General features: G+C 36.5%; 1 protein-coding gene across 4 annotated transcripts in view; it reads right to left on the minus strand.

Moving 5' to 3' along the window:
* Nucleotides 1–14,009, minus strand: part of AKAP9 (A-kinase anchoring protein 9) — a 97,108-nt gene that overhangs the window by 31,092 nt on the left and 52,007 nt on the right. For all 4 annotated transcript variants that reach the window (XM_072329045.1, XM_072329043.1, XM_072329042.1 and 1 more), the window contains 7 exons: nt 13,417–13,782; nt 12,206–12,430; nt 10,121–10,261; nt 9,466–9,569; nt 8,569–8,774; nt 4,051–4,262; nt 312–474 (listed from right to left, as the gene is read on the minus strand). In XM_072329045.1, the coding sequence (XP_072185146.1) occupies nt 312–474; nt 4,051–4,262; nt 8,569–8,774; nt 9,466–9,569; nt 10,121–10,261; nt 12,206–12,430; nt 13,417–13,782 (1,417 nt within the window). The remainder of the gene's footprint in view (nt 1–311; nt 475–4,050; nt 4,263–8,568; nt 8,775–9,465; nt 9,570–10,120; nt 10,262–12,205; nt 12,431–13,416; nt 13,783–14,009) is intronic.

Here is a 14,009-nt window from a genome sequence, read left to right on the forward strand (position 1 = left end):
TACTATAATAAGCTGGGCGTAGCTCTGGGAAATCTGCTTTAGCTGACCCTTTGAGCAGGCTTCCAGCCTGAACTGTTAAGGTTCTACGACTTTAAGTTGCTAATACTTCAGTGTGATTGCAAATAGCAAAATAAATCAATTTTGGGGATAACAACACATATCCAAGCTATTATATTTAATAAAAAGTGATTAAAAAATTGCTAAACAGATTTACAGAGTGGCAACATTCTGAAGTTCGCTAAGAAACTGATCTAATTTGAAGTTTCTTTACCCAGCTAATAGGTTAGTCAGTGCAAAGATTAACAACTCACCTTCAGCTTTACTAAGCTCCAAAGCCAACTGCTCTCTGGCTTTGGTTTCTTCACTGAGACGTTCTTGCAGCTCTTCCTGATACCTGATAAACTCTGTGGCCTCTTCTTGCTTTTTGAAGGATTCTCGCATAAGTTCTGTCTGGGTAATTTTGGCATGTTCAAGCTACCACAGGGGAAAATTACAGAGATTAGGTAAATTAAGTATCTTGTGATAAGTGACTGTTCTGTCTCTCATATTTCATTAATAGTGGCTTAACAGTGTGATGTAAATTTCTACATAATTTCACTGGACACTGGATAAGATCAAGATATTCACAGATGACAACAGGAAAACATTCTGTATAAAAGAACAGGCAAACAAACAGTTCTCAGTATACTGAACTGAATGAGCTACCTAGCTAGATACAAGTCTTTGTTCCGGTAATTTCAGGTTTATGAGTTTACACTAGATTCACCTTTCTTTACATGAGTAAATACGCATATGAGTAAGCTGTCATGTACCATATGCTTAGAATAGCTAAACACAGTGCATAAAACTAGCAGAAGTTCTGACATAAATTGACATAAGTTCTTCTTCTCTTTTTCTCCTAAACATGAAGATTAACAAAGACACCAAAATAATGAATTATTGATTACACAGAGTGTGTTATAGCAAACGGGTCGATTACCAAGAAGACCCATACTTCTCAATTGTTAACATATACAGTCTACATCCAGCTCTTGGAGGGACACAAATACAAACTGACAGATCTGAATGGGGCATGTGTGCTTGGTGTATCCAGCATTCAAACTAAGACAACATGTCAACTTCAGGAAAGGAAGTAATGCATATTTCCTGGTTCTCTCCCATTGTTTCCCCTTTAATATTATGGATAACTGGCCAATATTTGTAAGGTAGTAACTTTTTTGGTTTTACTACAATTTATATTGAACAAATATCTCTCGATTTCTTTAAAAATAATGTCTTTCTGACCATCCCCAGCTCAGGTCATGAGCACAAATAGCAGGCTTTAAAATCATTAGAAGCCATACGCAAGCTTGTGCTACTTAATAGTACCACTCAGTGTACTGAAAGGAAAAGTTTTCTATCTGACTGCATTGCTCTCCCCCCACTTCAGAAATTATTCATAGAGGAAAAAAAATATAATAGTTGACATACTTCCAAAAAACATTTTAAACCTATACAAATTAGTGTACATCCATGTATGCTAAATTCCTTGTGAAAAAAGAATTTTATACCCAAAGCTGTTTCACAGTCCATTTAAAACTGCCTATGAACAATGTTTGCTAGCAACACACTGCAAGTTTATAGCATTTTCCACTGCATTGTTCTCTTCTATTTAGGCAAATTCAGATATTTTCTGAAAAAAAAAAAAAAAAAAAAAAAAAAAGCTTATACTTACTGAGTAGGGTGGTGTAGGCAAGGAAATTCTAGAAACAACTTTTAAAATGTGCCCGTTTTTTTTGTGTTTGAAGTGAAAAATTGCAGTATTTACAACTACAGAATTATTCTCATCCAATTGTTCAGTGAAAGGAAAAGGACATGGCAAAGGCACACGAGATTCAACCTCATATATGTCTTCTTCTTGCCCTTCTGTCCACAGAGGATTCAACAGATTAGCTGCCCAGTAGGTGCGGTAAGAATCCATTCCCAAATGCTGCTGTCACTGTCTTCTTAACTGTCACATCGGTATTTTGCACTAGCTAAGCTGCCTTTAGAAATTGCTAAGAGCAATTTATAACAGAACACATACATTTAGCAGTCTGAGAACATGCATCAGTACTCTCATTGACAAACCTACTGAGAATCCCCAGGGTCAGGAAAGTAACCCAGAGCAGAAATCCAAGGGAGAGATGCACGAAAACTTCATATGGTCACTCCTAAAAGTCCTCCTTGGAGAAGTTGCACATGAAAAAGCAACACAAATCTTCCAGTAGCAGCAGGCAGGCAATTTCCACAGCAGGGAAGCATGCTTTTGTTTTACCTGAGCAGGTACGCTACAGCAGAGAAGCACAGCAGCAGAACAGAAACTAAAAATGATTTTCCACCTCCCCTACGGCCAATGAAAGAGAAATACAGAGATGTCCTTGTTTGTCTTCATTCCTGTTCTTCAAGTTAATTGAACAGGAAGAGCTTTCTCAGACTCTGCTCTCCTCAAGACTTCCTGTTAGTATCTCCCAGCCAAAGAATAGGGGAGGGGCCTGATTTATTTACTTGTATATAACACCGAATTACAATACACCCACTCCACGCCTTGCCTGAAAGGATTCAAACTGTGCTTCAGTCTGAAATGTGTGTTCAGACAGGTCTCCAGCAGTCACTTTGAAGAAGTTGCCAGGTTTCTCTCACTCTTTAAAGTTTGTTTTAGGAAATGCACAGTGGCTTGTATGCACAACATAAATTATTAAGAGGAAAGGTTAAAAATCTTCTCTCTGTGATTGGTTTGGGCTATTTCTTCCATTCTTCAGTATTTCATGAAGTAATTTAAAGATGTAACATACAAACTCTCATTATATACAGGAACAGTGTGTAATTCAGTAACCATACAACAGATACTGGCAACAGGCATTGGCAAATTCTCAGCTACAAAGTTGTGAAAGTAAAATAAAATTTCCTGATCAATTGAAAATAAAAACAAGCTGCTTAGAATATATTGATCACTTTCACTGGTATCATAAGAAGTACTTTATAAACATCAGTCACAAAAATAAAATCATTTCTGTATAGAACTACTGTGTTTAAATATCAGCAGCAAAATATTCACAAGAAACACCAGCTGTGATAGAGAATTGATCATACTTGTATAGTTGCAGCATTAATTCTTAATTACTGCAACATTTGAAGTTGTTCCTCTGCATTGCCGGTTAGCTCACATATGGGTCAGTAGCACAAAACACATTACAGCCTTTGAATTCTAGAAAATAACTGCATTTAAAGACTGAGTTCTTCAAACAACAGTGATCTAAGAACAGACCATGAGATACCAAGTATATTCTCTGTGTATATCTCAGATTGAAGGTACACTGTCTTGAAGTTATGCACGTGGTATAAACAGCATGATTCAAAAGTCTGGGCTAGGTACATAACTCCCACTTCAATTAACAGAGATGTACTCCAGAGAGAAACTAAAATCCCACCATGCAAATACCCCTACAGCAAAGAAGAAAGCACCATCCATATGCTATCTCTTTGGAAGCTATCCATGAGCCACACACCTCAAACACACACTACAAAACTGGAGTGCAGACTCCTTTTCTGATAGCAAGGAAGGCATGCACTTAACCCGACGGGTTAAAATCATAGTCAGAAGTGACAGTTGGAGATCTCCATCTTTTTGCTGAATTAACTGACCAATATATCAAGTGAACCATGCACAGTTCCCTTTACAACTCTCCCTTCATGTGGGTCAGTTAGATGTGCCCTGACACCTCCTGTCTCATCTCTGGATTGCAGCAAAATGTGAGAGACTTGCATAAGGAATGAAAGACTGACCCAGATGGATACACAAGCCTAAATCCTTTGTAGTCCAAGCCCAATTCCCAGTGGGAATCTAAAATCATCAGTGAAGTAATGCTGAAACAGAATTTTTGGAGTAGGTGCCTGAAACATTGTTTCATCTTCGAAAATAAGTCTATAGACTGTTGGCACATAAGAAAATATTCATGAGAAATTCAAAGAATAAAACAACAGAATTAAGACCCCAAATTCACAATGCATTCCTATTAGATCACACACTACCTGATTGGAAGTTTCATTGATAGCTTCCAGAAGTTTTTCAACAGCTGCTTGCAGTCGAGAACTAATATTCAGAACCAGTTCTTCATTTTCAGGATCGAATTCCACTCCACTTTCTGCAAGATGTTGGCTCAGCAGTCCTTCCTCTGTGGCTCCTGACCACATACTAATATCATCATCTCCCATATTACTGCCATGGTAGGAGGAACAGGACTCTGGAAAAACAGTAGTTTTGACATAGACTCTTAGGACTCCAATACATGAAAACCGTGAGACATGGTTAGAAACGCAAATCAGAGCATGATAAAAATATTTTGTCCTGATCACAAAGACAGAAATGAAAATATCTTAGTAATACTTAATAAAATTTACATAAAATACTCAATGTGTTAACTAAAAATGAGCTGAAGAGAGAGAGAGAAAAGGAGATATTAACAGGATGTTTTAGATATCATTTCAGTATGCTTTGGATTCCCTACTCTTCAGAATAAATTGCAGTAATGACTGCAAGATTGCCTTATAAAATGTAAAACAAACAAATAAAACCACTCTGACCATCAGTCACTCTTTCCTCAATGCCCAGCCATATTAGCATCCTTTAAAACATGACTGTTCATGTTAGTGATGCAAAAACAACACAGATCCAAGAGAGCAAAGGGAATGATACACATGTAATACAGACAGCTTCTCAGGATATAGACTACAGAATGTCAGCATTTAGCATCGCTATTAGTGACTTGAAAATTGATTAAAATGAGTAGCTGAACAAGACAAGGATGGTAACTGATGGGCAATATGATATCCCGCTACTCTCAGTCTTCCTGAGGTCTGAACTGGCTTAAAGGCATTCATCCATTTTGTTTGAAAGCAGGAGGCAGAGTTTGCTTGTGGTATTAAGCTGACAGTAATCCACCTAGAAAATACTAAATTAGCTTAATTTATAATTTATTTAAGCAAGACAAGTGAAAGCACACTCCTGTTTTAAAATCTCAATTTCAGTATGAAGTACTACAGTAGTACATCCCAACAGTAGATAACTATTGCTCATAGGAGTAATCAATGCCTGTTGAATACCTAACCCCCATTTGTACTAATCCTCATAACAGTGATCAACATAATCTCTGCTCTGAGTATTAAAACCAAATTCTCCTCTCCCAAATCCTATTTTTCCTTGATACAAAATAATGAATAGAATACAACCCTCAAAAACAAACATGTCTTTTCCTAGTGTAAACTCACTCACTGCAATGAAAAAGGTTTACAGTTTTTCCTTTGTCATGAAGTTTGCAGTTCAGCATGTCAGATGTCATGGCCCACAAAACCATTAGATATAGTGTTTACTCAGAAGTTTCAGATACAGATGTTGTTTATAAGCTCTCAACTGACATTTATGAAGCAACATCTATTTCATTTGAGATACATTTTGTGTCACTTGGACCTAAGGTCTCAGTTTACTCCCACGCTTCCGCAAGGAATTATGTTTAGGGGTTACAAGCTGAAAACCTGCAAACAATTCAGTACAGTTCAGAGGATATAACTACTCGCTACTTTGTGCCTCATACACAGGAAACAAGGAGCTCGGGAAGTACATCAGAGGGTTTAATGTTCAAGGGATGCCACAATCGCACAGGTGACAGTCCCTCTGTCCCCAGATAGAGCATGAGAGAGATTTTACGGTGATTTCTGGCTCCATCCTCCAAACTCACTCAATCGCTTTGCACAAATGCTGTTGACTTCAAATGGTATGTTTTATGGTTGAACTTGGAACTTTGCTCTCTATTCTAGAAATGAAATCTCATGTTAGCCAATAGTCCAGTGAAGGTCTCAAGTCAACCTGTGTAAATGAAGTTAACAGTTACAAGACTGTGATCTTAATGATTCAGCTCTGTAAAATGCTGAAACAACTCAGCAGAAACAGTAATCTGAACTTTGCTTGTCCATAAAGATGTGTTATGTTCAGAAGGTCAGAGATGATTTACTTTAGTGAACACATTATTTTTTTTCTATTTTATTATCAAACTTTTATTAGTACAAATTTATTCCTACAAATTTCCTAAGCAATTTAAAAGAAAGTTTGTTTAGAAATAAATGCAACAACACACAGAGGTTAAAATACACAGATATTTTCTACCATATTTATCTTCTTCTAACTTCCTGAAAACAACGGTAGACTTTCTTAAGAGATTATATTCTTTTGGGCCATTCTGCAGGAGCACTGAAAATGTGCAGCATCAGTCCTGAAAGCACAAGCAGAATATTTCTATTTGAAGTAAGATTGAATTCTTCAGGTGATGAAACAGCACAGTGACTGTAAGGGCTGTCTGACCTGATTGACAGGACTACAAGCACAGGAAGGATGCTGCTGAGATGTTTTGAAAGAGAGAGAAAAAAGTAAATTGCAAATACTACATCAGAAGTCAGTTACACGCTCTGCATTCACCCATTACAATCATTGCTGCCTTGAGTCTCCTTTAATCCTTACTCTTTGGTTTATTTTTTTTATCTTCACTTCTGCGTCATTATTTCTGACCATTAAAAAGAATATTGAAATATACAACAGGTATGTAGAGAGCTAATAGCCCGGTGCAGCTCTGTGCTCAGGAGGAATCACAATAGCAGACAAACTGCTCTGTTAAAATAGTGAATCCCTGGGTTCATCTTTAAAACACATTAATAGCAAACATAAGAGTATTAACAATGATGAAGTAGACCTTCACTGCCAGTGGAATGTAATACATTTCCCTTTTGTTTAAGAAAGTATACTTTCATTAGAAAGCTTCAGAAGAAGGTCTGCAGTGCATTTAGACAATGGTATTAAGAAGGCACTATTTTATATTTTGCCCTCCCAAAATATCAAAGAAAGGTAGTCTTCTGTGTTCTCCCATGTATATGTAATGCAAACTATCCCTGTTGAGAATTGCTTATGACAATAATTTCTGACAAGTATACACACTGCTGAGGAGGAACAGGCAAAAAGTGAAAGCACATATTGTGTAGTGTGCATGACTGCGCAGAGCAAAGGGCAGCAATGATATTTTAGCCCTTTGTACAGAGTCTGAAAGCAGGGAGCAATATTCTCAGCAAATAAGAATGTGGGAGAAAACAGCAGAAAGTGCTCTATGAATAGGCATGATATAACTAGGAACTACCATCACTGAATACATCAAGTAACAACTCAAGAAATACAACTGTGATGACCTCTAATGAGTTCTTTCATAACTGGAACACATTTCTATTTCTTTGAGCAAAGTGTGTTCTGAAAATCCCAATGCTTTTTACACTACCCAGTGAGAGCACAAAGAATACAAAAAATATTTATAAACTTGTCGTTTTCAATATAGAAATATTGATATAGATATATCAATATATCTATTGATATATTTTTCAATATATCTAAAATGCAATCCACATAAATTTAAAGACTACCTTGTACTACTGTAGGAGGTGATAAACTTTGAGCCTGGTCATTGTTAGTGTCATCATTTGGCTAAGAGATAATGTGGAAGACAGATAGCTGGTTATGGCTGAAGATACCACAAATTGTTTCAATATAAGCAAATTATACCCACTTCATTTCCCATCCCAAAGTAAAATGCAAAAGCATTCAATTTTGAATAAAGTGATTCCTTCAATTCTAGTACCTGGACATGTACCAAAATTTTAAGACAGAAGCTTAGTTACCCAATCTAAAATGTGGGAAAAAAAGGCAGAGCCTCAAAAATCTGAATTTTCAAAAACTATGTTATTTTTCCTCACAATTAAATACAGCAAAATGTGCAGGAAAATGGAAGTTATGAGGATTTTTAATGAAACCACAGTACTATGGAAGCATAAAAGTGCTCTTAACTTAAAAGCTTCAAGAATCCTTAGATTGCAGCTGTACACATTTCACTGCAGATAACCTTTAGAGAAATCAACTGATTATTACTCTGAAGTATATGTTTTTTTAATAGTGAAATGTAGTATTTGGCTTACAGGTTCTTTTGCATTCACAGTAGTTAAAATTCCAAACAAATACTAGTAAGCAAATAACTACAGTGGTAAATGCTCCTACAGGCTCCTGCCAACCAGCACTACTCCAAACAGCTGATGTGCATGGCTTGGCAGACAGAAAGTTCCTGGAACTGTTTCCAGAATGCTGTTTTCATGCCACCAACCTCTTTTTAGGAGGCTAACGAAGTGCACAAGCATAAATAAAGGCAGTCCCATGCCAGCTCTCCTCTATACACGACATGTATTAGCAGAAATACAGCCTTTGACACCAGCTCCCGTTCCACATGCATACAGAGGAAGGTGTCAAGTTGGTGAAAGATGCCAAGAAGCTACTTTTCATTCTCTTACTATTTGCCTTCCTCAACAGGAGCATATTTATTTTTCTGTTTCTCAATCACCTTCCCATACTGTTGCAGGCTTTGCAAAAGGACACTGGGTATGAGTCATAAGCATCTGGGTCATACTCAAAAAAACCCAAAGAAGATCAAATGTGAATCGTTATGAAATAGAAAACCAACGAATGAATACCTTTTTCATATCCCACACGGATACTTGGTTTTACTGAATCCTCTGCCTCTGTGTCCCATCCAGCTGGTTTGGAAGACTGGACTTTCCCAGACCTATCCAGTAACACAAGAACATGGCGACCAATCGTTTCTTCCATGGCCACAGTTGTCTTTACAACTTCCAAAAGAATCTTCATGAGTTTCTCATTAGCCTTCTGATAAACATGCCTGCAGGACCGAAATTAATGAGACATTTCATTTTCCTCTGCTTGTTATCCCTTACAAACCATTGCAATTAGGAAAAAATTGGAACCAAATCAGTAAAATTAAGATTACTTTTAAGACTGAAAAACAGATAACATACATAAACATTAAAAAGCATATTTGTGTTAAAAGACATTTTTAAAAAATGAAAATATGTACTGATATCACAGTATTTTTTCTAGATTTTCTTTTAAAATGGTCAGAGATTCACCTTTGCCTGGTATTAGTTTAAAGTTTACTCTTTTCTCAAGGTGACAAATATAGATTGCTCATCTACACAGATTACAGAATACTCAAAATGCATTATCATATACAATAATTACATTAATATGAATTTATTACATATTTGTAAATACAACCTGTTATATACACAGCTGTCCAGAAATTTTGATTCTATACAGGAAAGACATAGTAAAACTAACATTTGGTTAATTCTCTATGCATCAGAAAACCAGGCTTTATAAAACAAAATTTTGTTACATCTGAAGCATGTAAACTTTGAAACATGACTATCTAAAATAAAAAACATACCATTATCATGAATTTCCATCACAATACAGCTTATAAATATTAACTTCATAGCAAGAACATAATTCTCAAGATTTTTTTTCTTTTTCTTTTAAATAATATTTTCTTAACTAACAGTTCTAAGCACCTTTCTTTAGAAAGCAGAGCAGAAGATACTTCATCCGGCTTTCTTCCTTCATCTTCATCCTCAGAGATTTGCTCTCCCACATCATTTTGGTTTTCATTTTCATTCTGAGCAAGTTTTTGCAGAGGGAGGGAAGACAAAATAGAGAGAAATCCTGTCATGCCAGAAACCACATATTCTTCTATGAAGCAGTAGAATATGAAATTTAGAACTGAAATCAGCCGTGTGTCGTTAATAAATTTTCTGTGTGAAATCGCAAATCAAGAAATACTTTTCCTATGCGGAAAAAGTTAAACTAAAACAAATGAAAACAAAACAGGAAGTCCAAGGCAGGGCGTATTAGAAAGTACTTTGTTATGCTGATTAAACAGTCCTTGTGCTTTCAGTTGTTGTTGCTATAGCAATATGAATATGAGCTTACCTGAGCAAACAGCTGTATGAATCCCCACCTACAAGCTGCTAATCTTGCTTCTGCTTACCCTAAGTAGTAACTATGTCTACCTGTACCTTACACTCTAACAGTTCTTAAGCTTGCTCCATTCAATAAGAACCCTATGTCTTTTAGGAAAGTATGTTACATCAAAACCAGTTGCAGTAAAACCAAATCTTACTAGTTTTGTATATCACAGATACCAACAAAGACAAAGTCCACACTCACCTCTGTTTGCGTGCTGCTGTTCTGTAGCTCACGGAAGAGCCTCTCTTTTCCAGGAACAGGATGTTGTCTCAATGATTTCAGTTCTTCCAAAAGCATTCTCTCTCTCTCTGCAGCCAGGTTGTCATTCTCCATTGAGACACGCTAAGAAAGAAGTGGTACAGAGGCATAGACTAGTTTTTAAGCTTCCAAGTACCAGGGAGTCCTGTCACTTCCAATTTTTTACATATTTTGCACAATGAAAATTCAGTCCACTTCTTTAAATGGTTATAAAGAGGCCGAAAGCTATCTAGAACTAAACTCAGTCAACAGTGCTTTTAGTATCTTACAGCTTACTTAAGATCTTCCTACAGTTTCTGTGCTCTTTATGAAATACGGTGGTCACAATGCAAACTGGAAGTTTAAAATCTAAGTGTCACATGCCATCGTACATACACTGAACAACAGAGAAAAAATGATGAAAATATGTTCTTTTGAAAAGCCTATACACATGTTCTTTTAGAATTGCTAGAAGTGTTCATGGCTTAAATGTGATGTATGAAATCCTTTGTCGTTCTTATGCATAAACATTTTTGACACATACAAAAAAAAAAAAAACCAAAAAAAAAAAAAAACAAACAAAAAAAAAAAAAACAAAACAAAACAAAACAAAAAAAAAAACCACCAGAAAAAAGCCAGCAGCACATGTTTGAATATTTTCTGCCAGTTTGCTACTCCTCACAAATGATGCAGTTGCATATCAGCATAGAGATAAAGGCTGGTATATATATATTAAAAGAAAATATTACCAGCATAAATGACATAAAAACATCTATAAAGTAGGTGAGAGGAACTGACAATTGTCACTGTAGAAGAACCAGACAACCAGAACATAAGGGACTTGCACTCTAGTTTTCCCATGCTCCTTGACCCCAAAATTAAGCAGAACAGTTCGGAGAAAGTCTAAAGGAAACAAAGTTCCACTTGACAGTGAAATAAACGGATTTTAGAATTCACTGATTAATATTTACACATTTCCACATTTGTTTTTGGAAACAAATCAGAGCAAGACAAATTCTTCTGCATTCAGCTTACTTGGCCTTTCAATTTGTCTTCAGGGATTTGAAGACAAGTCTGTAAGTGACATTGGTTTTTTTTGGAAAACTCAATTACTAAGATAAACTAATGAGTTTAATGAGTTCCATTAGCATATTTGCTATAGGCTTTGAATTAGATACAGTGTTCAAAGGCAAAGAAACACAGCGGTGTTTCCCTCCAGACCACACTGATTTTGTTTCCTTCTAACCAAGTCCATAAGGACTTCATCGTTCGTGATTAAGAAAAAAAAAAACAATTAAAGACTGCCAAAGCACTTTGTCCTACTTGGAATGACTTCCCCCTACAGAATGTCTTTGGTGCTAGTTGGCACCCAACCACACAAAGAAATTCCTGCCAGCTTCCAAAGCCTTGGTCCATTCAAGCAAAACAACGCATCTCCTATGAGTGTGATTTAGATTCAATTAAAGAAGCGACAATATGCTGCAGAAAAACAGAGTGGACAAAATTCTGTTCCACAAGATTGATCTGACTAGGGGAAAAGGGGGAAAAGAAAAAAAAAAAAAAGTGATGGAAGGAGCATGACAACAGACACATTAACTAGAAACCAGACTAGCCAAAGTGAGTGCTGAAAGCCTGCATTCCCCTATCTTTCCAGCCTTATGTTTCACATACCTCAGAACAATCACACTAATGCCAACAGTGGAAAAAAAGGAAAATGGGTGGTGGGGAAGAGAGTTCTGCGGGAAGCTGCAGTTACTGCTGAAGTTACAACTTCAAGTGGGTATGAGGAAGAACACAGCATTCTGTCACATTTCTAGCTGTGACTGGGGGCTTCACTGATGTCAGTGGTTGCTAACCTGCATCCTGCACAGGGCCATGTAACAGGAATGTGCCACATACGCATGTGTGTGTACGTAAGCACAGAAATGTATGTGTGTGCGCACAGTTATTAAAGGTGTGTGTGAATAGATACACAAGTACAAACAAATCTGAGTGGTGAGGTCTCTTGCTTAAACCGCTGTTAGCTCACTGCATCAGGCACCACATTACCTCAGCTAATTGCACTTTAAGACTCTCAAGCTCTGCTAGAAGTTGCTCTTGATTTTCTTTCTGACGTTCCATTTGTTGCATATGCCCTTGTCTCAGTAATTCTGTAGCCTGCTGATGTTCCTGATACTGCCGAACCAGCTCCTGACGCATATCTTCCAAGCGTTCCTCATATATCAGCAGCTGACTTGATGTTTCCATGTCTGATGCTGCCATCATATTGTTGCACTGAAATATTGCAATTATTGTAATTTTAACATTTCATGTCCAAAGACAGTTACTAGGAAAGATTTAAATGCATTTTAGAAAATACTTCCACAAATTAAAATAGTTATTGCTAAGGCTTTAACTTCTTGCCTGTTTCTTGAACAGCCCACAGTCTCCTATTAAAAAAAGCTTCTCTAAGTAACTCTAATGCTTTCTAGCTGACAGGGATCTCAGAGGAAAATGTAGTGCCAGACATACGTGCCTGTGAGTTAGTGAGTGAGTGAGTGAGTGAGTGAGTGAGTGAGTGAGCGTGTGTGTTTGTGTGTGTGTGTACTGCAACAGAGGTTTGAGAGAACAGCATCATACAAATCAGGAACATTATAATTCCTAACATGTATTCACTATCAAGATAATACAGGAGTAGATTATTTAACTGTTACACAAATCTGAAAGGGTAACTTGCTACAGCTAGTGTCAAATTCAATAAAGAACAGAATTACATAAGGATTAAATAACTGCCTGCTTTTTAACATCTTTATTTCAGACCTTATCCTTCAACTCATGTTTCTGAAATGCCTAATGTGAGATTCAGTCTTTCATAATTTTTGTTTTCAGCTGATATTCTTTATCACAAGGGACTCTAACTCTTTAAATACGATTTTTAATGTTTCATGCACAGGCACTAGAACAGCTTGAAAGGTCTTTATATCATTTACCTCCTGCAACAGAGATTTAACGAAAAAAATGGAAGAATCTGTTTTCCCACAATCAATGTCCTACTCCCTTCCTCACAGTGTAGCAGAATGCTATAATAACAAGGTAGAGTATTGAAAAGAAGGGAGATAATTTGAGATCTAAAGTTGTCATACCTTTTAAAGGCAAAAGAAAACATTCCAATTTTCACCTTAATTTCTCTCTTTGGTGCCTTCACATTGAAACGGAGCTATATTCAAGTATGTTATTCAAGTGTGCTTTTATACTTTACCTATCCTTTTTTAAACACTCACCAATGTTCCTTCTGCTGTATGCCCTTGGACATGGGAGAAAAGCCCTTCAGGAGTCACTGATTCATGTGTGGTCTGTCCTAATACATAACCAGACTTGCTGTTAGAACAAAGCTGTTCTCCAAGCAAGCCCATCTCACCAGACTCTTCACTGAGTTCCTTGCAAAGTGATTTCAATTCTTCATCTTTGCTTTCTTCTGTTGCTTTCTTAAGAGGGCCATCAACCTCTTCGATGCTACATTCCCTTTTCATTTCAAAATGTGTTCCCTGTTGATGCACAATTTGTGCTTGTGTTTCTTCCTTCTTCAGCCTAGCAATTCTTGATAATTCACTCTGTTTGGCAAATGCAACACTCATTGACACAATTACCTAAAGAAATAAGAAAAATATGCATTAATTTATACTTTGTAGTATCTTTTGCTACAGAAGAAATCTCCCTGTTTACCATTAGTAATAGAAATACAAGTACCAAAAGTTCTGTTCTATGATTTTACTATTTGTTAAATAGAAATAAATTAAAAGGTAAAAGAATATAGATAGTTTGCCAATATTACAAACAGTCATTTCTTAAAATATACACACACAGTGTTTAAGGC

The sequence above is a fragment of the Excalfactoria chinensis genome, chromosome 2 (assembly GCF_039878825.1).
Source record: "Excalfactoria chinensis isolate bCotChi1 chromosome 2, bCotChi1.hap2, whole genome shotgun sequence".
In the NCBI taxonomy this organism is placed as follows: Eukaryota; Metazoa; Chordata; class Aves; order Galliformes; family Phasianidae; genus Excalfactoria; species Excalfactoria chinensis.